The sequence below is a fragment of the Buceros rhinoceros genome, unplaced genomic scaffold (genome assembly GCF_000710305.1).
Source record: "Buceros rhinoceros silvestris isolate BGI_N320 unplaced genomic scaffold, ASM71030v1 scaffold16199, whole genome shotgun sequence".
Classification (NCBI taxonomy): Eukaryota; Metazoa; Chordata; class Aves; order Bucerotiformes; family Bucerotidae; genus Buceros; species Buceros rhinoceros.
This window is the reverse complement of record NW_010431056.1, coordinates 24,306-48,444: the sequence shown is the minus strand read 5'-3', so window position 1 is coordinate 48,444 and position 24,139 is coordinate 24,306. Positions and strand designations below refer to the sequence as shown.

The window sequence follows — 24,139 nt, the reverse complement described above, 5'->3', positions numbered from 1 at the left end:
GCAAAATTAGCCACTGTCTTCTGGGAGGAAGAGCAAACTGAAGAGTTTGGTGGAAGCCTGAATATTGCATAGTGTACAACTTAGCATTAGGTTTTAGCTCCTTGAAACCTTGAGCAAAACCCTCTTGCGTATATGCTTGCGGCATGTATGGTGTGGGGGTTTTCTGACAGGTTAACAAAAGGCAGATTCCATTTCAGTGTAAATATTTTTTTTCTAGGCACATTAAAAAGTCAGAGTGTTAATATGGGTCATCATCTCCACACCAGTTGTGTAGGCTGTTACTTGAATAGCTGTTACTGCATTTAAAGTCCAGGAAACAAGAGTGTTTCGCTGTTGTCTGTGTTGAACCTTTTAAAATTACACTTCATAAATACAGGGAAAAGGGTACTACTGCCCACCTGGAAGCCAAAGGTTGGTACCAGTTTTGTCAAGTGAAAATAACATCAGAGAGAATTTTAGACGAATAGTTGTCTGAGATGTGTAGTGTTACACGGTACTGACTGTCTGTGTGAGCGGTGTGTTCACGGCATTGTGCTAAAGGGGATCAGCTTGAGGTCTGTCTCCTCCCAGGCAACACTTGCTGCACCCTGGGTCCCCAGTCGGGTAGAACCTATGGCCCCGGAGATGTGCTCATTGGCGGTAGGGTAGTCCTGCTGTTAGAGAACCTCTGCTCTCATCCTTTAAAGGATCCTCCTGCAGTTTAATGCTGCCTGTATTTTCACACTCAGGGTGTTCAGATCATCTTAGGTGCTTGATAACCTATGGCGTTATGGAGCTGTGCCTCACTCTTCTAGGAGGATAAGTTTTTGTCAGGTCACACAAGCTTTTAAGTGGTAAAGTAAATTGGTTGCAAGATCTGGAATAAATTTGCCTGGATAAATGGAATTTTGGCTTTTGAAAATCAACAAATAAGATCCCTGTTAGCTTCATGAGGCAGGAGGTGTGTTTAACTGGGGAGGAAAATGTAGGGGCAAGGGAGGCGCATTTATTTCTTTTGTTTTTCTGTTTCAGATTTTTATGAAACCAGATTTTGCCTTGGAAGATTCCTTAACATTTAATGCCGTTTTACCATGGTCTCATTTTAGTACTGCTGGTGGAAAAGGAAATCGTGATGCAGCTTCCTCCAAGTTACTTCAAGAAAAGGTACAGGTTTGATGCAAAATGCTCTTGTCCATCGCAGCTGTTAGTTACTGCAAGCAAACTCCATTGCTGCTGTTCTGTACTGTTTGTGGAGACATTTGTCATGGGCTTTGTCATCTCTCACTTTACATCAGGCTGCAGATTGTCAGAAAACAGCGCAGGAAGCATCTTACTGAAAGAGGACTTTTCCCCCCTGCTAAATAGATCTACCTATCAAATAAATCTGTCTATCACATCTGTCAAAAAGAATCTGTATGGCCTCGTAACTGGCTCTTCATGACTGCTAAAACTTAGTGAAGCAGCTGTATATTGAGAACTTCAGAGATGCGGAGCTGTTCGTTAGGGAGGAAAAGCAGTTCCGTGAGAAGGCAAAGCTAAATGTTGTACATACACTGTTGAAGACTATTGCTTTCTCGCATCTCAGGAAAACTCCAGATTCAAGGCACTGTGATTCCTGTGCTAAAAGAAATACTAAATCCTAAGTTTTTTCTGTGTCAGGAGCTTCCTCTTACCTTTAGCACTATATATTTTTGCATGTCACAAAGGACTTGAGTGCACCGGAGAGCATGAAAGCAGAACTGTTTCTTTCGTATTGGAAATAGAAGTCTTTACTTGGTCTTTTTTTGTTGTTGTTTATGTAGTCATACTGTGGAAGATCCGGTAATGAATCATTTTTATGGTACAAACACCCATAAAATGCGTATAGAAAATCTACATAATTTTGGTGTGTGTTTTCTAACTTTAATTTTCCCTCCTGTTTAACCTGTTAAAGCTTCTGGCAGCTGGGGGTGGCAGAAAGGAAAAAAAAATACAATGAAGAGCCTTAAGTAAAAATAACAGGAGAACTTCTGGAAGGTGTTGATGCAGTGTGCCCAGGTGGCCAGGAAGGCCAATAGCATCCTGGCTTGTACTAGCGATAGTGTGGCCAGCAGGAGCAGGGCAGAGATTGTTCCCCTCTACTGGGGGCACCGGGGAGCCTGCACCTCGAATCCTGGGCTCAGTTTGGTCCCTCACTCCCAGAAGGACATTGAGGGGCTGGAGTGTGTCTAGAGAAGGACAACGAAGCTGGTGCAGGGTCTGGAGCACAATGTGCTGAGGAGCGGCTGGGGCACCTGTGGGGGGCTGAGCCTGGAGCAAAGGAGTCTCGGGAGACCTTCTGGTCCTGACAACTCCCTGACAGGAGGGTGCAGCGAAGGGAGGGGTTGGTCTCTTCTCCCATGTAATAAGTGACAGGGTGAGAAGAGACGCCCTCAAGTTGCACCAGTGGAGGTTTAGGCTGGATATTAGGAAAAAATTGTTTACTGAAAGAGTGGTAAAGCATTGGAACAGGCTGCCCCTGAAAGTGGTGGAGTCCCCATCCCTGGAGGGATTTAAAGACGTGTTGAGCTGGTGCTGAGGGGCATGGTTTAGTGGTGACCTCGCAGTGCTGGGGCAGTGGTTGGACTTGACCATCTTAAAGTTCTCTTTCAACCAAAATTACGCTGCGATTGTGTTTCCAAATTTCCAAGAGTTACTCATCCTGCTCTCCTCCCAGGTCAGGAGCAAGAGACAGGCTCTGCTGGAAGCTAACTTGATCATTCACTGGGTTGTCCCCCATACCTGTAGTTGGAGGAATACTTCCTTTGGAGTTTCTTATGGCAGTTGCTGTCTGAAGATGAAAAAGCAGGGTCTGGCATATGCTTTAAACCCACCAAGTGTGCCTGGCCGCAGCAGGATGGACACTCGACGTGAGCTTTGAGTGAAGGAGGCCCAGAGCCCTGGGGTGAAAATAAGTCTTTGAATAGCCGTGAGCCACGCTTTGGAGAGGCAGTACAAATACCAGCATAGTATAAACCAGTCCTGCTGCCTCCAAAGCCACATTCTGGACAAATTTTATTTCACTGCTTCATCTCACTGAAATGGGCCCAAATTTTTGTTTTACTTTTTCAAGGCTCTGAACTGCACGAGGTTTACACTCATCTCATGTAAATAGGCACCTGCCGCCCTAATTGTCCTTCGCTCCAGACACATTTTTCAAGAGTATTTTGAAACCTCTGCCTTAAGCACACGTACTTAGGCTAGTAGCGGATTTGGACTGCTGCTACTGTGTGTGAACGATTTCTCCCTGATGTTTTTCTCTTCCTTATCTCCTTCCATGTCTTGCCCTGCCTTGAGACCGTAAGCTCTTTGAGGCAGGTACTACCGTTTTGTTCTATTTGTTCTACCTCACTTCGCACAGTTAAGGAACCTGGGACACCTGGTTGGTACAAGCTCATAAATAAACAATCATAATAACCTCCTCTGATCCCTGTGCCACAGTCTGTCTGTCTCAGCTTGTGCTGTGGGCTGGGTACTGGTGGAGAATGTTTTTTATTAAACGTATTACGAACAAGATGGTTTTGTGTATTGTATGAATCCCTGGTGTTAAATACATGCAGGATGAAAATAACTCCAAGAAGGAAACATTCTCCAGTTGATTTTCTTCCCGTCTCTGGATGGGCCTTTGGAAATTCAGGATGAGGTTTGAGTGCTTGGGACCTCCTAGAAACCAGGTCATCTGAGTGTTAGCATTCAGATGAGCATCCTAATGCCTCCGTCCTTTGAGTCTGCATATTCAGCGTAAGCCAGAACACAGAGCTTTTAGACCTCAAAGAATCAGGTCGACCCAGTGGTCTGGTAACTGTTTGACACAGAGAATTCAAAATTCACGTTCTAAACATGTAGGTATACCCTGCCTCTGGGAATCCCAGAGTGCCAGTGCACGTGAGATACGCTTAATAGGAACTCCCGCTGGTATCCTGAGGATTTTTCTACAGAGAAGGGTACTGCAGCTCGCTTGCTAATCTGACAAAGGGGTTTAATTTTTACTAGCAAAATTTCCTCATGATACAATGAGACAAATACCCTGCAAGTGTATTTGCATGGTGATAAACCTGCCAAGTACTAACAACGCTGTTTGTTTTTCCTCCTCCTGTTCCTTCTAGCTGAGCCATTATCTGGACATTGTGGAAGTCAATATTGCTCATCAGATTTCTCTGCGCTCAGAAGCATTTTTTCATGCAATGACCTCTCAGCATGAGTTGCAGGACTACCTCAGGAAAACCTCCCAGGCTGTAAAATTACTGAGAGAGAAAATCTCCAAAATTGATAAAGTAATGTGTGAAGGATCGCTTCGAGTTTTAAGACTGTCACTTACCAGAAATAACTGTGTAAAAGCATACAACAAACTGAAGTTAATGGCTACTGTGCACCAAACACAGCCCACAGTACAGTTGTTGCTGTCCACTTCTGAGTTTGTTGGAGCTTTGGACTTAATAGCAACGACGCAGGAGGTGTTACAGCAAGAGCTTCAAGGCATTCACAGTTTCCGGTAGGTGACCATCTAGGAAGTTAATACAGTGCAAGGAGAGCTAGAATGTGCTGAACACATTATGTTGCCCAGAGGGGTTTGTTTTACCTTTGTTGGCCGATTCTGGTCCAATGGGACGTGTTCAGCCATGTCTGCTCTTGCGGAGAGATGTATTTACAGTGGCCAAAGGGTGCTGCTGCTTGCTCCATCCAGCTGAGAAATCCAGTTCTGTGAGCTGCTGAAGCTGGGAAGGGAAGAAACAGTGGGAAGGAGCTGCCCAAGCTGCTGTTGCTGCTGTTTTTTCACCCATGTTTGCTACAAGTCGTGGGAATTAGTTAGTTCTGTTAACATCTGCACTTGGGAGATGCCACTGCACTGGGCAAGGTCCTCTGTGATACGCGACAGTATTAACACAGTAGAATCCTTGTAGCTGCAGTAAAATGATGCAGTTGTAATGTCACGTGCATTTAAAAAATTTAAAAAGTTTAAAAGTGGTGTATGCAAAGCTGCCACTGCCAGCTCTGCTTTGGATATTAAAGGTTCAGAAAAGTGGTTTAATGACAACCTGAGTCATGACCCTCACCCCCAGAGATGCACGTGCAGCAGAGAGGCCCAGCACGGTTGTTCCCAAGTCTGCCAGTAGCCTGTGTATCTGGAAGGGTGGAGATCTTGATAAAACTTCTCAGCAGAATGCTGTGCTTCTAAAAATAAATAAAACAAAAAATGTGAATTGATGGTGCTGTGAGGTAACGAGCTGGTGTCTTTAGTCTAGGTTAATATCCCCAGTGATTGCATGTAGCAGCTGTAACTGTGTGATTATTGCTTGCTGCTGCTAAAGGATAGAATTAAAGTTTTAGAGCTCTTCAACCTTTTCAAGTTAATCTTTTTAATTTCACAAACAAAACCCCACTTATTATGTTAACTAAATGACAGGTCTGTGCTGCCAGTTTTTACATCGTTTTCACAGCCCTTGTTGGGGTGATGGCGATATGGTGGGGTTTTTTTGTACGGGTATGCTGGCAAACCGCACTTTTATACATTTTTTTAATAGTCAAAACACAGATACTTGAAAAAATAGTTTCCATCTGTGGATTTTAAAAGAGTTTTTACCCTGCACTCATAGTTTTGCATCAGAGAATTGTGCTATTCAGTCTTTGAAAGGACCTGATGCGTGACTGGTGCCTCTAAAGAGATGATTGCTAAGGCGTTTCGCCAGAGCGTGAATTAAGGTTTGCCTTGTTCCTCGTGTGTTTTGGGGTGGAGGGATTTGTTTTGTTGTCAGGGGCAAAACATCCTGGGCAAAGTGGTGGCAGCAAGCGCTGGGAACTCCTGTTGACCGAGGTTTGAGAGGGCAGGTTATGCTGTGTTCCAGGATAGTTAAGCAGAGTTACCAAAATCAATTACCGCAGAGCATCTTTGTGTTTACCTCAGCGAGAGCCTCTGCGTTGTGGGTATTGGTCCCGCAGTAAGTTTTTCACCTTCAGTCATTATACTGCAAATAATAATCTTTAGGGGGTTTTCCTGTTGCTTTTGGTTTGAATTTTCCATGATGCAACTGCCTTGGATTTACTAGAGGCCATTTTTGCTCTAAATAGATAATTGAAACGTGTGCACTTTGTCGGTTCGGCCAATTCTTGACCGCAATTTCAAAAGCAGACTTAAAACTAAAAAAACCCGACGGATCTCCTTATCTCTGATCCAGCAAGATTCATTCAGATCAGATCAGTGCTGGCTGGTTCATCCTCTCCATATTGTATTCAGGTGTATCTAAAATATCACAGCTTGTGTTAATTCTCATTGGCAGAGTGTCTAGTTTTTGGGGGGTTTTTGGTTTTTTTTTTAAATGGCAGTCTGATTTTTACAGGTATTTGGTGCTCCCAGCTGTTGGTGGAAGTTGGAAAGCATGGAGTGTTTGGCATCTCTGAAATTCCCACTTTCAGTTATTTTACTCTGCTGAAAGTTTCTCTGGCTGCGTAACTTTAAAGACTTGTTGACATTTTGGATGCTAATTCCCTCATGGTTCTGTATGACAACAGTCTGCAAAATATGGTTTAAAATCTTCTATACCAAATACATAAAAAATATTTTAAATTTAGAATAGCATAAAAATGGCAGATTTGAAACTCCGCTTCTTTGAAAGCCATCCTGTCATGTGAAGCCATTACTGTACCTCAGTCAGGAGTTAAATCTGTGACCACGTTAAAAGTCCAAATGTTTGAAGTAGAAAAACTTGGGGACTCATGAGCTGAGGAACTGATCGAGCAAAAGAAGTATTCCTTGTTTTTAACACCTTTATCCAGACAAGCCCTGGATGTTCTCAGTTCTGGTTCGCTTCATTGGGAAGAGAGGTACTCAGGAAAAAAAAAAAAAAAAGAAGTTGCCCCAATTCCGGTTTTTACCGTTCATCAGTATTCAAGTCCATATGTTTTGCTGTGAGGTGTCGGTGTCTCTGAGAAGTGAAAGATTGGAGCCCGCCATTAAGCCAGCGTTGATTGCCTGGAAATTACCTGTTGGGTGGTTATTTTCTTCGACTGCGAACTAATGATTCGTTTTCAGGTTGATTATTTAGCTCCCGTCTCCATGGCTGTTTTTCACAGGCATCTCGGCTCACAGCTTTGTGAACTGGAAAAGCTGATAGATAAAATGATGATTGCAGAGTTTTCAACTTATGCTCGCAATGATTTAAATAGACCCCTAGAAGATGATTGCCAAGTTCTAGAAGAGGTACGTCGGTTATTGAAGTGCACTGTCTGATGAATATGTTTGCATCTTTAGCATACTTAATTAGCACCAGCTAATTCACTCAGGTCGCTAGTAGCAACATTATAATTTTATACTATTTCTCTTCTCATCTAAACTTCCCCCACTCCTGTTTTTTTCTCATGCTTGATAAAGTTAATTAAAACCAACTAAACTCATGGAACTGCAATCCAGTCCTACTTTATTTTTTCAAAATAATCCATGTACGTGGAAAAGAACGTGGATTCCCCCATCCACTTGACGGTAAAATTCCAGCTTTGCAATAAAAGCGAGTAGTTGCATGCTCTTCTCATTCTGTCTCCCTATACATTTGTGGGTGCTTATATCAAGCATATGGTTGCCCTGTCCTCACCTTGGTATTTTTAGTGTGTTTTTTTATATTTTCTTTCTTTTTTTTTTCTTGATAGGAGAGACTTGTGTCACTAGTATTTGGACTTTTGAAACAAAGAAAGCTAAATTTTTACGAAATATATGGAGATGAAATGATTATTACTGCAAAGAACATAATTAAACAGGTAAGCCAAACACTCCTCATGGATCTGACATTGCCTCAACCCTTTACAAATTGTTTTTAAGTAGTTAAGAAGAACTCTGATGAAGTTTTGGGGTTGGAGATGGTCTCTCATTTAGAGCATCTGGGCTTGCAGACACCAAGGACTTTCTGCAGCACTAGAGTTCTTTGCAAAAAAGACCTTCCGGAAGGAGTAGGCAACATAAGTCCATAAGTAAACATTGCTTGCCTGAATGTTAGCACAGACCTAGCGCAGGCACGTGATAACAGGTGGGAAAGCATCCTTGCTTTTGTTCGAGAGAGCAAGGTGAAGTCCCAAGGAAGGTGAAAGAAGTGCGTGCCTGTACAAAAGGTATTTAAAAATCAACGCCTTGCCCACAGTGGTGTGGTGTTTTGCCATTTAGGGTAGTTTTTCTGTCTTTTCAAACCACAAATCTTTGTAGATAAAACCAGCTAAAACCGACAGAGTAAGTTTAGATCCCTTCTTTGGGGGAAAATGCACAGACTAGTGTGGAGAGTGACATGATGGCTTTTCTTTGCAGACAAAAGCTTGACCAAACTTCAAGTGTGTGTTTGGTACTTTAATTGTACTCATTTTGTTTGTGTGCATGTGTATGTGAGAAGGTTGGGTAAGGGGTGTTTTTATCCCCTGAAGATGGATGATTATTTCCAGAGTCACATTCTAATGTGTTTTGAGCTCCCGCTGGTAAATACTGTGGCAGAATTAGAAGACAAACAGTGGTGCATGTGACTGCATCTCCACTTGGTGTTGATGAGAGTCCTTTCTCCCTTGACCCCAATACCGTTTAAAGCGGGTTAAGCACTCCAGCCCCTCACTGCTTGTCCCCTCCCCGCCTGAAAGCAGGCTGGGTCATGGTCCTGCTCCCTGAAAAACATCAGCAGAGGGTGTGAGCTTTGTAGTCATGCTGTAAGCCTGGAAAAAGAAAGGCAAGCAGATGTGTGCAGCTGCTCCAGCCTTTGCATAAGGCTTAACATGCACCGAAAAAAGAGTAAAACGCATGAATGAAGAACTGCCCATCAGTCTCCACTGGCTTCTCACTTGCCTGTATTAGCAGTCATCAGGAGATTTTTTTTTTTTTTTGCTTTAAATTAGTTGTTTACTCTCATAATAGGCAGGCTGAGCTCTCTGTTTTCCTGCCCATTCTCATCATAAAGTGCTTTTCCCATCCTGCTGGGAGTATTTGTACTTGTGTTGCGTTTTTTCACCTCTGCTCGATAATAGACAAAGTTTAATCAGCTTCCAGCGTAAGTTTCTATTGAATAGACAAAATGGGATCAGAGTATTTTTGTGTGGTTCGTGCAACACGTTTGCATCGTAGCCTATTGTCTCAACTCTTAGGGATGTTTTTCCTTAATAAAGCAAATGATTTTCTTCCCTTGTCTCAAGTGCGCTTCCAGTTCACACGTGTTCCTGGGCTGTTTTGGTCAGCACTTGAGTAGCAATGTTGCCAGGCAGGTGAAAGAGCAGAGATTTGTAGGCCCTGAACACACTGCATAGTTCAAGGTGCGGCTTTAAAAAGTTTCTGTGCTGGACCACTGTTACTCAAAACACAGGTAAAATCCACGTAGCTTGCAGTGGTGGTCCTCAGTCATTGCTGGGATTGTACATAGTCACTTAAAGGCGAGAGGAGTTCGTATAGTGGAGGTGAAGAGGAGGACAGACAGACACCGAGCACCGTGTCTGGTGGGAGAGCAGTCCAAACTGGGTCCACCTGAAGAGTTGAAAGCACGGGGTGTGTGCTTCCATGCTTCCCTGGTGCTGTTCTGTCCAGTGTTCTGTCCAATGTTCTGTGTTTAAAGCTGAGAAGGAGGTCAACCAACATTTTCCAAAGTCCATCACTTCGGAAGGGGGACGAATATGGCTTCTGGTTTTTAAGTACCTGACCCGAGAGACGTTTTTGAAACAGCACTTAGGATCCATGCTCAGAGAAGCAGGTCCATTTGAGGTGGAGCCACTTGTCCTCCAGAGCTTAGTACACAGTTGGGAAGGTTCTGGTCATCTGTATTTCGCAAATAGATGGTGGGGGTGGAGCGGGGTGGCGTGGGTGGAGGGTGGTTTTGTTGGTTTCGTTTGTTTGTTTTGAGAGAAACAAGTTGTTAAATGATACCAATATGCCTTTACATTGTTATTCTACTTTTTCTTGTTTAACTTGAGGATTATTGTGTATGTTCCGAAACTCAGCAGTGGTTAGAAAGAAGCTAAGATCTTTTTTTGCTTTGTTTTTTTCTCCTTTAAATTTGACAGTGTGTGGTTAATACGGTATCGCAGATAGAAGAAATAGATACAGAAGTGGTTGTTAAGTAAGTATACAGCCAGATGGGGTTTTTTGGTGGTGGTTGGATGTTTTTAGCATAGATAAATTTATCATTCTAATTTTTGCTTAAATTTCCATATAATTAAGGATTATCCTTCTCTATCACCTTAAGCCTCTGCTTCTGTCCACCTGTGTGAGAACACTGTGTATTCCCCTTCTCATTCAGATACTAATGTTACCATAAACTTACCTTGAACTTAAAAATAAGTACTAAAATTCTGTGCACCTCACTGCATGAAGCATAAACTACTGTGTTTAGGCACGTATCTCAACTACTCGAAGGCTTTCCCTGTTGTCATAATCCGGGATTTTGTATTGAAATATGTGAGGAGTTTCCATACCTCCTCATGAAAGAGAATAGGAGCAATTGAGAGAGGAGACCAGACAACATCAGCCTTAGAAGTGGTCCAGCAGGAACCTCACAAAGCCCAGCAAAGACAAATGCCAAGTTCTTTGTCTTGGAAGGAGTAATCCCTTGCAAGAGGAGAGGCAGGAGCTGGCTGGCATCAGAGCAGCTTAGCAGGGCAGGACCTGAGAGTCCCTGGTGAAGAACAGTTAGCCGTGGACCAGCAGTTTGTCCTTGCAGCCGCAGCCTGGGCCACGTTAGCATAGCCAGCAGATCAAGGAACGAGCAAGACACTGAGATCCAGCAGAGGTCATTGGTTTGATTGGGGGCTGAAGCATGGAGTGTAGGAGGAGCAGCCCAGAGCAACCCAATCTAGTTGGACCTGTGTTGAGCAGGGGTTGGATGAGGCACCTGCAGAGGTCCCAGCTCCAGGTGCCCCTGTAAGCTTCTGGTCTTCTGTAGCTGTACGATTTGTTTGGGTCAGCAAAAGGTTACCCCAAGATAACAAAACCAGACCAGCTGATAAAGCAAAGTGAGTGTCACAATCTGTATGGGATTCATGCCCAGACTGGGAAAAGACTAGGCACAGGGTCATCTGGAAGCACTGGATGTTTGGTCACCATTCTCCAATGTTTACTCTTCTGCTCTTTGGTCCTAACTGTGTGTTACAGGCTTTAACTTTTGTTCTGTCAATGACTTTTCTACCCTTTACCACAAACAGCTGATGTGCACTTTAATAGCAGAAGTGGTCTCATTGCAATGCAACAAAATGGGCTTAATAAACCGGCTTTTGTAACACTTGGAAATATTTTAATTAATTTTTTTGGTAATTTTCCTCCCACGTGATTTGTGAAAATGTTATTAACTCCCTCTCTGGTTGGTAACAAATACTTATCCCAGGGAAAATAACATTATGCCCCGGAAAAAACTAAATGGTAGATGTGAAGCTTTTGGTTTTTTGGTATGATCCTTCCCCATCCCACTTGCATGGAGTGTGTGAATCATGAGTGTCCTTCAGGTGATGTCTGTGGTTCTGCCAGATAGAAGTCTACACAGTTTTCCTTATGTTTACAACTCCATGTAAAGCACTGGGATTTTTCTTTATGTGCCAATAGGCATCATGGCCAGTAGACATTTGCTGTTTACTGAATACTGCCTTTTTTTTTTTTTTTTAAGGCTTGCAGACCAGATGAGGATGATGAATTTTCCTCAGTGGTTTGATTTACTGAAGAATATTTTTTCTAAGTTTACCATCTTCCTCAAGAGAATAAAGGTAAGACATTCACTTACCAAGAGCTTCGCATAGTTCAGACCCCAAATGGAATGAAGTTCCTTTCCATCTGAAGTCTTAAGGAGTTGTCTTTGCCTGTAGAGTTCAAACTTTTGATTGAAAGACAGGTATGTGAATATTGACATCCAGGGCAAAGATGATTAGTGCTAACAAAGAGAGCGGTGGGAAGGAGATAATACCTCTTGTTGTGTGATTACATCCATTTCAGGCTGCTAGGGATTAGAACAGCACTTCTGTATGTGTTAGATTGCTCCAAATGAGGTTTCTTTCACCATTCTCAGAAACATCTGATACTGGTTACCGTCAGACGGATGGGTCTGCCTCCAAATGCTAATTAGACTATAGAAAATAAACCCAGGATTTAGTTTAATTTGTGGCTAAAAGAAAATCTCTTCTAGCTTAAACTTGTGGCACAGGATTTTGATTGTTTCGGGGTTTTGGGGTTTTTTTTGTAATAAAAGTTATATTTGCTTCTAGGCAACGTTAAATACTATCCGTAGCGTGGTTTTCTTGGTTCTAGACAAGAACCAAAAAACCAGAGACCTGGAGGACACCTTACAAAAGAACTCTGCAAAGGACAGTGTGGTGGACACAGAAGTGGCTTACCTGACTCATGAAGGCATGTTTATCAGCGATGCATTCGGCGAAGGGGACCTCGCACCCATAGCAGCTGACGCTACCTCTCAGAGAAACGCTTCCCCCAACAGTGAGCCCTGCAGCAGTGACTCGGTCTCTGAACCAGAGTGCACTACTGATTCCTCGTCCAGCAAAGAGCAAACGTCGTCTTCGATTACTCCAGGGGGAGTAGAGATGATGTAAGTAGATGCGCTGCCTGTCTCCGCTTTGCAACAGGTCAGAAACAAGGTATTAGGGCAGGCGGTTGTTTCTGATGATACAGTACAGAAATTACTTTTGAAGGAATGTGCTTTTCTAGGGAAGCGAAGTGCAGTGGCTGTCCACCATCACCCCTAGACACTGCCACCAAACCGCACTGTCCCCGGCTCACCTTTGTTTTGCTTATTTGCCTTGTTTTCACCTCTATATGTAGTAGTACAGGGAGTGGTGATGTCACTGCTTACAGAGAAGGGCCCTTTCTCTATCCGTTCTGCTGGGGAGCATCTTCTGTAGAGAGCAGGATTGACGCAAGACGTGAAAGACAGGTTGTTTGCCATGCCTTTAGCAGCAGAAGCATCTCTGCTCCCTGTCCGTGTTCACTATCAGACATCCTTTTACACGTACCTTATTTATGGCTGGAAGTCATGCTGGTTTCATGGAACACACTGTGAGAAATTCTTGAGACAGATCTGTTGTTCAGTGTCAACTCTTTGGCTTGCATGGTTAAATAAAACCTACTCAGTGCTTTGGTAACGTAGGCAGTGCTACCCTGTGGTGCTCTGCACCTCGGAGTTGTAACCTTTTTGACATCCTTTTACACGTACCTTATTTATGGCTGGAAGTCAGAGCTACCTTTTTAAAAGAACCAGGCATCGTGTGTGTGGGACTCGGCTATGAGCCACTTCAAAAGCCAGCGTGTCTGGATACAGAGTTCTGTGAAGCAAAACTGAAATACCACTTGTTACCCTGCCAAAAGATGGAAGATAGGAAGTGGCTGCTCGCTCTGGGTGATTGGTACTCAAGCGTCTATGCTTGTGTGTTTAAGAAACTTGTCAGTTTTGATCAGAACCATCCCGCTCACCTCCCAATGCTGGCTGAAGGAGGTAAATTTAAAACAAAATGCACCGTGCTTGAAACAAGTTCAGGCCTCTGTATGTCCAAAAACCCATTGTATGCTGGAAGAGAAATGCAGTGAGAAGAGGAGTTGAGGGTTACACTGAGGAACAGGGAAGGAGAAAGGGGTTGGACCCCAACTGGTCTGCAGCACTTGGCCAGGTTTGCTAAAAACATACCACCCAGCTAGAGCTCTCAAGCAGTAAAGTTGTTTCCAAGGCTGGCTGCATAACTTTGCTCTAAAATGAGCTTGCTTTACCCCTCTCCTGGTTTTCTTTGCACCTCTGCTCTGTGCCTGGAGCATGCTGATAAAATTAGGCAGTTACAACGATGTTAGCCCAGTTGGTGCTCTGTAGCATCCTGGGTTTTCTCTCTTCTTTCATGCTGTCAGTCCCTTGAGTAGCCACAGGACCAAAAGATCGTTATCTTAACTAATTACATGAATGGCAGAGCTGTGCCACAAAATAGTAGACAAGTCACAAAAGGTCTTTTAAAAAGCACTGACTTAGGAGCCTGAAGTCTGAAGAGCAAACAGGATGACAGCCTGTAGATTAAGGTGGTGGGGAGTGCAGAGGGTCTGGTTTGGGCCTTGCACTTCAACTGGAAGAAAAGTGTTGGGTTTTATCTGTCATATGCTTGTGCTGCTCAAGTGTTACAGGAGCCAGACCAATCTTAGCTCAGTAAATGTTCATAATTTTTGTGGTACTAGTAATGGTTGTATTGTGTTTCCTCTTAGACTGTTCATAGCAATCAGAATGAAGATTTAAAACAAGATACAAGGACGTGCAGTTGTGCATTTCCTTGTTACAGGAACTGGCATGACATTGACAGCAGCTTAGAAGATCCCATCTGTACAAAGTGACTCTGGTGGTCTGGCTGCATTTGGCAGTTGCTGCTAGGTTCTTTCCTCCTTCAAACTGGGAACAGAAATACTCGGTTTATTTTTTAATAAACTGATGCTCAACCAACTGGTTCTGTCATTTGTAGGATCAGCGATGACATGAAGCTGACTGACCAGGAACTGGTCAGGCTGGCAAACAGTATTCAAGAGTTACTTTATAATGCCTCCGATATCTGTCATGATCGGTCAGTCAAGTTCCTCATGGCAAGAGCCAAGGTAAGGCACCTGGGTCAGACTGTGGCTGGAGTCTCGTCCTTCATGAGAGTTTTCTCACCAGTTACCCGTTTAATGAGTGAGAAATGACATTCTCGGCTGAAATTAAGTAACCGTGCTGCCAGCACATGCTTGATGTTAACGTCCAGAGCACACAAGCATTAACGTATCACATCATTGTAAGACAATATGGGTTTCCACTGCTGTTTGTTTGGATTTGGGGTTTTTTTAAAATATTCTGACTTGGTTTTGAAGCTCCCTGCAGAGAATGTGTATCTGTGACAAGGTAGCTGCTTGCACTGCAGTCTGCCTTCTCTGTCCAGTGTAGGGTTAAATAATCTGCCTCTTTAAAATACTAGTAACCCTCAGACGCGCTGACTAGTGATTTCTTTGCACCTCTGAATTGTTGTGGTGGTATGTCTCCTTACAGTGGTTTTCTTTGCATACAGGATGGCTTCCTAGAGAAGCTGAATTCCAACGAGTTCGTTGCTCTTTCTCGCTTGATGGAAGGCTTTATCTTAGATACCGAGCAGATCTGCGGCAGGAAAAGCATGTCCTTGCGAGGAGCGCTTCAGAGTCAAGCCAATAGATTTGTGAATAGGTTTCATGAGGAGAGGAAGACGAAACTAAGGTATCTGTGGGTAGAAGATCTTTGTGTTCTTACAGAAATTATTTTATCAGTGATACACTGGGCAAATGCAATCTTTTGTTGCCTAGAACACTAGTAAGCCAGTTGTACTTAAGAGCAGGAGGTGAAAAAATTTTATCAAAACTGTATTTTCGATTGTTTTAGACTTTTACTGTTTTCGTAATGGAATTTCTTCAAACTGGACTGTTCTACAGTTTACCTCCATAAGGGCAGTAATAGCTGCAGGAAGTACTCAGGACTAACAGTGAAGGTCGGGATTGCTCTGTCTGAGGGGTTAAGTTAATTTAATTATCCAGGATAATTCACTTCCAACTGTTTTTTAAAAGCGCAGAAACAAAAAAAAAAAAACTCCAAACAAAACGAAACCCAAACCAACCAAACAAAAAAAACCCCTCAGAAACCTCCAACAAAAGCAACAGTTAAACCCCCCCTGACCTTGGGGAACAGCCTTCCCAATACCATACATCAAGTCTTTTTGCTCCTATCCACCAGAAGTTCTTACAGTTCCAGTACTTACACATCGCTTCAGTGGAAGCGATCTCATGAGGGTCCTTACTGCCTCGTGCAGTCTTTTGTCCTCTGTGGCAGATGGAGTGAACAAATTGTGAGATCTCTAGGCCAGCGCGGCGTTTTGGTCCTGCCAGTTGTTGGGCACCTCTTTCTAATGAAGGTGAATAATGTAACATTTTGGACTGCCAGCTTTTTTTCAAATCAGTTTTGATTTCACGGGAAGCGTCAAGAGAAGGCATTCCGTTTCCTCAGCTTCCTCTCTTCTGTGTTTGTAACTAGCCTGCTTTTGGACAACGAGCGCTGGAAGCAAGCTGAAGTTCCTGCCGAGTTTCAGGATCTTGTCGATTCGGTGTCAGACGGCAGAATTTCTCTCCCTGAAAAGAAAACAGTGGGTACGTATCTTGCAGTCCTATGGTGATACTGAATTTATCACCAGCAAATGCTGCTGTTGAATGTTGATGGACATACTCGGCTGTTATTCTTGATCTGTGTTTGCTCACTGTCTTGTGGGAGGGGTCACAAAGGAGCTGATACCTTTTCTCTATTTTTTTTCTTCCTTCGTTAATGTTACCAGTGTTGAAACTTCTTGTGCTGACCTTAAAAGATGTTTTATTTATTTAATTTTTAAACCCATTTAAGTGTTAGCACAGGGAGGGAGCTACTTCTTTATACAAGTATTCCCAGTGCAGAAGCTGACAGTGTCTGCACAAATTCAGTCTTTCCCCAGAACGTACCTGTGATGAAGGGGCCAAGGAGCGTGTGTGTGTGTGTGTGTGTGTGTGTGTGTGTGTGTGTGTGTTAAAGAAAGCTTGCTCCTTCCCCCTTGCTTCCCCTGCCAGTTGTTCAAACGAAAGGCAGCGTGCGATGTGACTGCTTGTGGAAGTGAGAACTCACGTACACACAATTCTTCACCTTGCCACAGAAACCTCGGGTGACCTCAGACAAGTCACCTTTTCTCCTCGTTGTCCCATTTCCCCATGTGCAAAATGGAAATGCGTAATGTGTTCTTAACGTTGTGGGGGTGCTTACCTACCGCTGCAGTGATGAGCGAGAGGAGGAAGATGACATACGCAGAGAGGAGAGAAAATGGCAATAGATGAGAAAGAAGCAAACACAGTAATGGTGGAGAAACCCTGACACCCTGTCCCCCTCCCCCAAGGAATATAGCAGGCGGAGAGACCGTCTTGGGCAATGATGCCTCCAGTTATGAAACGCAGCACCAAAATGTGCTCATCGACCACTGCTCTAAAAATAAGCCCTTGCACTTTCCTTCAAGAAACTGGTGGCGTCAAATTTAGCACTAAAACCTGCATCAGTAAGAGCTTCTACTATGAAGCCTGAGGAAGAAGTGGTTTGAAGCTAAAATATTAATATACAGAGCAAATCATTCGAGAATGTGTAGTAGAAAACCTAGTGACTTTTTCTGATCTTCTTCTTCTATTTGTAACTTGTTGTATTTGAAGTTTCCAAGTCCAGAATGACTGTGGGACTTCGGGGGATTTTTGATCTAAAATCCCAGCAGATAATAAAGTAACTTTATGGTTTGTAATAATGATGATGGGTGACCAGCTATATAGTAAATATTGTAAAAGAGAGCAGTGTTCCAAAGACTGATTGTGATGGTTTTCAAGCCTTAGCAAGTGAACACTAAATTTTTCAGAACTAGCATTTTTTCTACTTGTTTTTAGTTCAACGCATCCCTTTTCCTTTCTTGCTAAAACGTCTAGCTACTGAAGAAAGAAAGCCAGCTGAATTCCTTATTGTTGAAGGACGAAAATATGCAACAGTTGGGTAAGACACACTCTTTTCTCTTAGCAGTGGGGTAGTTGGCAAGAACATTTGAGTAGTACTGTGATGAATACTAACAGCTTTAGCAATCCCATTTAAATAAAAAAACCCCTCTCCTTCCATAGACTAAATTCTCCTTTATAACCAAACGATTATAAAGCATTGCAAGCTCGTCTGTACGTTAAAATGCTGTTTCTTCTCTGAAAGACTAGGCTGAAATGTGTGGTTTCTTCTGAATATGGGGTTGATTTGTTGCTTTTTTTTTTCCAATTATTTCATGAAAACACGTAGTCGTTTTTTCATAGCACTCTGTTGTTATTTCTTGCAATATAGGTTATCTCTGGCAAAATCTTAGAATCAAAGAATGGTTGTGTTGGAAGGAGCCTTCCAAGCTCCTCCAGCCCAGCCCCCCGCAGGGAGCAGGGGCATCTGCACCCAGAGCAGGGTGCCCAGAGCACCAAGGGCCAACCTGACCTGGGATGGTGCCAGCGGTGGGGCTGCTCCCACCTCTCTGGGCAGCCTGGGCCAGGGGCTCACCACCGTCAGCATCAACACTTTCTTCCTTACATCTCGTCTGCATCTCCCTCTTTTAGTTTAAAACCATCACCCCTTGTCCTGTCACAACAGGCCCTGCTGAAAAGACTCTCCCCATCTTTCTGCTTGGCCCCTTTTAAGGCTGCAGTAAGGTCTCCCCAGAGCCTTCTCTCCTCCAGGCTGACCAACCCCAAAATACACGAGTCCTCTACTGGACAATGGCATATCTTATTCAGAATGAGAAATAAGATATGGGCTATCTCAGAAGCTGCATGAGCTATTTCTAGTTACTCTGACTGCTTTGGATTGGAAAGGAGTTTCTTAAAGCTGGTGGTATCAAAGGCATTTTAAAATACATGATACTTCTTTCATTTAAAAAAAAAGCATGCCGTGTTTCCAGGGGCTCTGAGGCTTAACCATTAAACATGCATGAAAGTGGTTTTGGGGAGGAGGTAAAACCCGGGAGATGTCACTCCCCAGAGTCCTAGCATTAAATTGCCCCAAACCTACAAGTTCTGGTTTACATGTCTTTGACCAGCTGTCCTGTTATGAGGTGCTTCATGATGATGCATCATTGTTCAGTTAGAAACAGAAGCTGATGGCTTAGAACTTCTGTGACAGCCAACTGATAGCACTGCAAAAGAGCATTTCAGGTCGAGTAGCAGCATCTGAACACGGTTTAAAGGATAAAATGTACTTAATAGATTATGTGCTGGATAATCCATCTCTGTTCATTTGAAGCTCGTTAGATTTAGCTCTGTGAAGCAATTGATAGCTTCATGTTGGTGCAAATATTTGTTTCAGTTCTAAACACTTCTTTGTACCGTTTCATTGTATTTAATCAAATAAATTGCACGCACACAAAAAAAAATTGCCTAGATGTTCCCCAGAAATGCTGCAGGTATTTATTTTCAGTTGGTTGTTCATCACCCTTCTGCACTTTACTGCCTAAAGGAAGGAAGAGATTTAACTTTTTGAAATGTGAGAATATCTACTCTGAAGATTTGATCTGGCCTTGGTTTTCCTGCCATTTGTGTGTTTGGGTTCAAAGGAGTGTACCTCCTCTTTGTGGAGCCTTCTCGGTTCCATCCAGTAGCTCCCGAATTCTCCAGTCCCTGTTGAAGACAGGAGAAATTACAGGTGTTGAGCACCTTTGGCTCTCTGGTGCTGTTTCTTCACAGCTGCCTTCTCTGTTTGTGCCTCCGTGGCATTCATTACAACTTTTTCAGTGGTGGCTGAATCTGTGTTCCATCGATTTTGATACTTGCTCAAAGTTGGCCAGAATTTTACAGCAGTATAAGAAAGGAGCTTTGGATTTCTTGTTCCCTGCCAACATCTGTGTGGAGACTTTGAGTTCCGCCGTAGCTTTTTTGGAGATTGAAAATTTACACCAATGGACATTAAAGAGATTCATATATGTTAAGTACTTTTTCCACATGCCACCCTGTGGAACAGGTGTTATAAATAACCATTTTTATGAATATCTGCTTTCATGTTTTACTGCTACTTCAGATCAGTTAGTGCCTTTATTAAACACTCTGATCTCTAGCATTAGGTAACTTTCTATCAACGTGACTGGCCTGTGTTTGATTTTCCAGCATCTTCTGTGCCCCGAGATGACATTTGGCTGTTTCCTCTCTTGCAGGACAGTATTGCTGTTGATAAGAATAATCCTTGAGTACTGCCAGTGTGTGGATAACATTCCTTCCATCACCACGGACATGCTTACCCGCCTGTCTGATTTACTGAAGGTAGGGCTCCAAACGTACTGTCTGTGCTAACCAGAGGTGTGTGGGGCACAGAACGTGTCGCACTCTGCAGTGCTTCATGTGCTTTTATGATTTCCTGTAAATGATGCTAATTGTCTGTAGGAATAATTGCACTTGTTATGGTGCTGTAATGTAGCCTTTTAAGGTAAGGGCATTAAAATTGCAGTTTGTTGTATGAATAACTTCTGGCTTTCCTCTTGCTTACTGGAAGATTGGAAATCCCATTGAGTGCTGTTTGTCACAGCTGCCTGTCCTTTGGGCTGGGTGTAGGATTAATGCTGCTGAAGAAAAAGCACCCACAGCGCAGGATTAATGCTGCTGAAGAAAAAGCAACTGATGCCACAGAGATATATCTACATTCAGGAAGGAAATGAGTCCCTTGGTTTTTGCAAGTCAGTAGAGGTAGGGTCAGTAGAAGCATGAAAAATAGTATGGGATGAAGCATCTACTGTAAAATGTAAAGGTGAGGAAATGCCAGGACTCTTTTGTCATTTACTTCTCACTAGAGAAGAGGAAAGCTGGTAGAGCACAGATACTGCAAGGTAATATAAGTGAACAATAATAAAAGGAGCATGGGAAGGCACCTTAAAACCCTGTATTTATTTATTCAGGTTCCAAAGCCTGGCAGTTAATTTATTTCAGGGTTTTCATTGTGTCTTTGCCCACAAAGGTTATGTCAAGTATTGGAGTTCTGAACATAAGGACAACTGGTAGATTAACAGATTCTACTCTCCAAAAGTGTATTTTATATAAGGTGGGTGATAGAGGAAGGGAAACACACCCTTGGAGATGGACTTTTAAACAGTCTTCCTGCTGGTAGTGCGTACCTGCAGGAGCACTCCTCCCTGCAGTCATCGTTCAGATTAATCCACAAACCTGCCCCCTGGAAAAGCCTCTCCAAGGCAAATCAGTCAGTCTGCGACTGGGGATGTCCCTCTTCACCTCTCTTTCTCCAGCTGCAGCTTCACTCAAGTCTTGCAGCAGGTGCCTCAAACTTGACTGTATTTACATCTCTGTGTTGCTTCTCTCTCCCTGCTGTATCTTGTTCTAGCTCTGTGTCATTTTTGTTTTATTCCTTGGTATTCAAACGGCACGTGCAGTTTAAGTATTGTATTTCCTATCTGGCAGCAAGGTGCCATCAGTTGAGATGAGCAAGAGCTCGTCTGTGTTTGTGATGGAAACAGCAAAGAGGTCCCACGCAGGTAATGAAATTCCAGGCCATTTTGAATCGTGGCTGCAGCCAGGGTGGAATGACACCTGTGCGTGGACAAAACCAGGATTGTAATTACTGGAGTCGTTTAGTTGGTGCAGACACGAGAAGACTTGCAGCCGGGATGAAGAAATGCTGCTTTCCTCCAGGCAGTCACAAGGAGGGGGTGTTGCTTTTTTAATGTTGCAGGCATGCTGCTTCCTCGCTGCTTTGTCGGCAACAGGCGGTCCCCTAACTCAGTAACACCCAGGAAGGACAAGGGAACAGTATGGGTGTCTGTCAGCCCTTGTAGAGCACGTTTTTAACAGTCTGCCATGTAGTCAGTGAGTTGGCACTAAATACCTCAGAGCTCAGGCTGTGTGGGATCCGTCTGTCTTTGGCTCAGTGGATCTACTTCTAAAGTCCACCAGGAGGCATAAGAAAAGGTCTTTTCAGGAGGAGGAAGAGAAGTGATTGTTAGACAGTCTCAGACTCTGGAAGCAGATTATACCTCTCTCAGGTCAGGGGCTGCACAGAGCTCGGGTTTGGTTGCAGCACTAGGTCCACGTTGGTTTTCTGGTCTCGGTCTGTGTTGCTTTTCTGGCCGTGGATGCGCCACTGGCAGCCCAGCGTGGGTGCGTGGGGTTCAAGGTGTATCCTCTGTGATCCCGAGTTTCGTGACTGACTCCGGGCACTAGCCAGAAAAATTGTTTCCTGTTTTTACTCAAGGAGGGTTGAAATTTTGTGTTAGTTCTTGCATTATTGTGAGCAAGACCTATGAAGCAGGATTGTGCCCTCCGCTCCCCCCCAGAAAAGGAGCTCCATGTGAGGAAATTCCTCTGCGGTGCAGACACAAGCTGCAGGACGATCTTGTCACTATTTCTTGTGAATCTTTCTTCAGGTGCACGAGAGAGGGTCAGTTCTCTGCAGGTTTTGCCTTCCAGTTTCCGCCCCAACAGTTCTTCAAACACAACGTTCTTCAAACAGAAGCCCTGGGACTTGCCTCCGTTTAGTGCAGGAATCGGCTCCTCTGTGTCTACTGCATCACCCGAGCCAGTCCAGAATATCTGGGTGATGGAGCAGAATTCCAAAATGAGACAGAATTCGCTGACAGGGACTGTCCTGCTGTCCAGAGGCTTGGCTGGCCTGTGTGCATTCAAGGAAAACTTCTTGTCTCCTGGAACTAAGTGAGGAAGAACAAGTCTTGAGTTGTCCACTATGCCTGGACTTCTTACAGAATTGGATTTTGACATGGCTTCTGTGCATCTTTTCTTCATCTCGGTATTTTATAGTGTTTAGAGTGAGGTTGAGTCACCTCAGCAGCAGTGAGTTTCAGTGCTTTCAAGTTTTCTTTAACGTCACTAGTGGGGAAAGTCTAGAGCCAGAGCAGAAACTGGTTCTTTTGATACTTTTCCTTCTGGTATTACACGTGTCTGCTGTACTTGGCAAACCTAGCGAGGTCCTTACCCTCCACTCCATCCCAGGTCCTGATTTGAGAAGTACGTTTTACAGATTCCTGGTACAAAGCTGTTCTTGTGTACGGCTTTCAAAGCAGGGCTGAACATAGCTGACTCGCTGCTTTCCCACTGAGAGAGGCCTCGCCCAAGGAGCAGAAATTTGTCCCTGAACTGAAGTCACTGAGCACTTCGCTGTGGTTTTCTTGGCAGCTTTTCTACCTCTCTGCTGAAACGCTGCCTTGAGTGCTTCAGCAGAAGCTGAGTCAAAGAATACTGCGGGCCAGTGACTACTGAGAGTGGTGAAACAGTTCCTTTCACCTTGGTCGTGACTGTAGCAAGGAGTATGTGAAACTCTGGAACTGGCCTTCATAATAATCTAATCTTGCAAAATTCTGTTCATCGTCTTTTTAAACTGGTTGTGTGTAGTTGTTAGAGTCACCATGCATTTTCACCATCATTTTCTTTCTCACAGTATTTCAACTCTAGAAGTTGCCAACTAGTGCTTGGAGCCGGTGCATTGCAAGTTGTTGGTTTGAAAACAATCACTACAAAAAACCTAGGTAAGGATTTCGGTGTTTAACACATTAGGGCTTGTTCTCCTGCCTGTTAAACACGCACACACAGAGGAAAACCCCTGAAGGTTTGTGATAAGCTGCGTTTGTGTTGTGGTGCCGTGCATGGAACACGTGGGGTGGTAAGACCTGAAACACGTACAGAGGTACCATTGTCTGGTGAGGCCGTGACTAAAACCTGTTTCAGCGGTTGCTTTGGCATGCTTGGGAGCTGCTTGGTATTCAGATCTTGAGACTTGGAGGTATGCAGGTGGAGGAATGCAGCCGCACCCCTCTCTCCTGCTGCATTTTGCTGAGCTGTGCCGTCCTGTCTGCCCCGTGGTGCTGTGTTCTGTACTGCCGGGTGCACATACAGCTCCCGCGGCTTGTAACCGCTCGTCGGTACCGCGCAGAATGATTGCTGTGGGTGGCTCTGAATCGGATAGTTAGTCTTTATGTGGCTGAATGTCCCGACGCAGTCAGGTAAGTTGGGGCTGTGTGTCTTTATGCTGAACCCGAGCCATCATTTGGGCTCCAGGGTTTCTCATTTTCAGTGTGCGGCTGTTTAGCAGAATTGCCATCCCCAAGTGACCTGCCTGGGCTGCTTCAGCTGCTCTGAAAAGCTGGGGAGAGCGAGGGGCCCAGTCCTGTGCTGCAGAAAAGCCTAACATGCTACTCAAGACCCCCAGATTTTTCCTGAAATAAAGAGTGAGCCCTTGGCTGGTGGGTTGAAGCGGCTGTTTGAACTTGCAGCTCCCACGTTGCAGGGTGTCCTGATTACCCTTCTGCAGTTCCCTTTCTAAAAGGGAATAGCTTGAGGAGGATGGGTTGGAGGCTTCTCCCCAGGGGGCTGTGGGCCATAGTGCTGGAGCAGGCACAAGTGAGCAGAGAAAAGCTAGGTTGGGTCTTTGCCCCAGAAGACTTGGCCGGTGTGGTGAGCAGGCTGGCCCCGCTGTCTGTCCTGCTGCCAGCAGGACGCGGGAGAAGCTCAGTTTTGAGAGGGCTGCTGGCACCCCAGGCAGGAGCAGGCTCCTGGCAGCTCAGCACCAGCAGGGCAGGGTGTTTATGCACAACTCCTGCAGAAGAAATATTGATGCCTGGAGAATGTGGCTGCGGAGGGTAGGGGGGCAGAAAGATT

The 24,139-nt window shown here is 44.2% G+C and overlaps 1 protein-coding gene across 2 annotated transcripts in view; it reads left to right on the top strand.

Annotated features, from left to right (window-relative positions):
• VPS54 (vacuolar protein sorting 54 homolog (S. cerevisiae)) overlaps nt 1-24,139 on the top strand; it is a 34,625-nt gene that overhangs the window by 5,289 nt on the left and 5,197 nt on the right. For both annotated transcript variants that reach the window (XM_010143288.1, XM_010143289.1), the window contains exons 5-17: nt 1,012-1,143; nt 4,104-4,489; nt 7,066-7,192; nt 7,636-7,743; nt 10,006-10,061; nt 11,598-11,694; nt 12,190-12,527; nt 14,428-14,557; nt 15,004-15,185; nt 15,993-16,105; nt 17,441-17,504; nt 19,681-19,786; nt 22,923-23,010. In XM_010143288.1, coding sequence (XP_010141590.1) covers nt 1,012-1,143; nt 4,104-4,489; nt 7,066-7,192; nt 7,636-7,743; nt 10,006-10,061; nt 11,598-11,694; nt 12,190-12,527; nt 14,428-14,557; nt 15,004-15,185; nt 15,993-16,105; nt 17,441-17,504; nt 19,681-19,786; nt 22,923-23,010 — 1,927 coding nt within the window. The remainder of the gene's footprint in view (nt 1-1,011; nt 1,144-4,103; nt 4,490-7,065; nt 7,193-7,635; nt 7,744-10,005; nt 10,062-11,597; nt 11,695-12,189; nt 12,528-14,427; nt 14,558-15,003; nt 15,186-15,992; nt 16,106-17,440; nt 17,505-19,680; nt 19,787-22,922; nt 23,011-24,139) is intronic.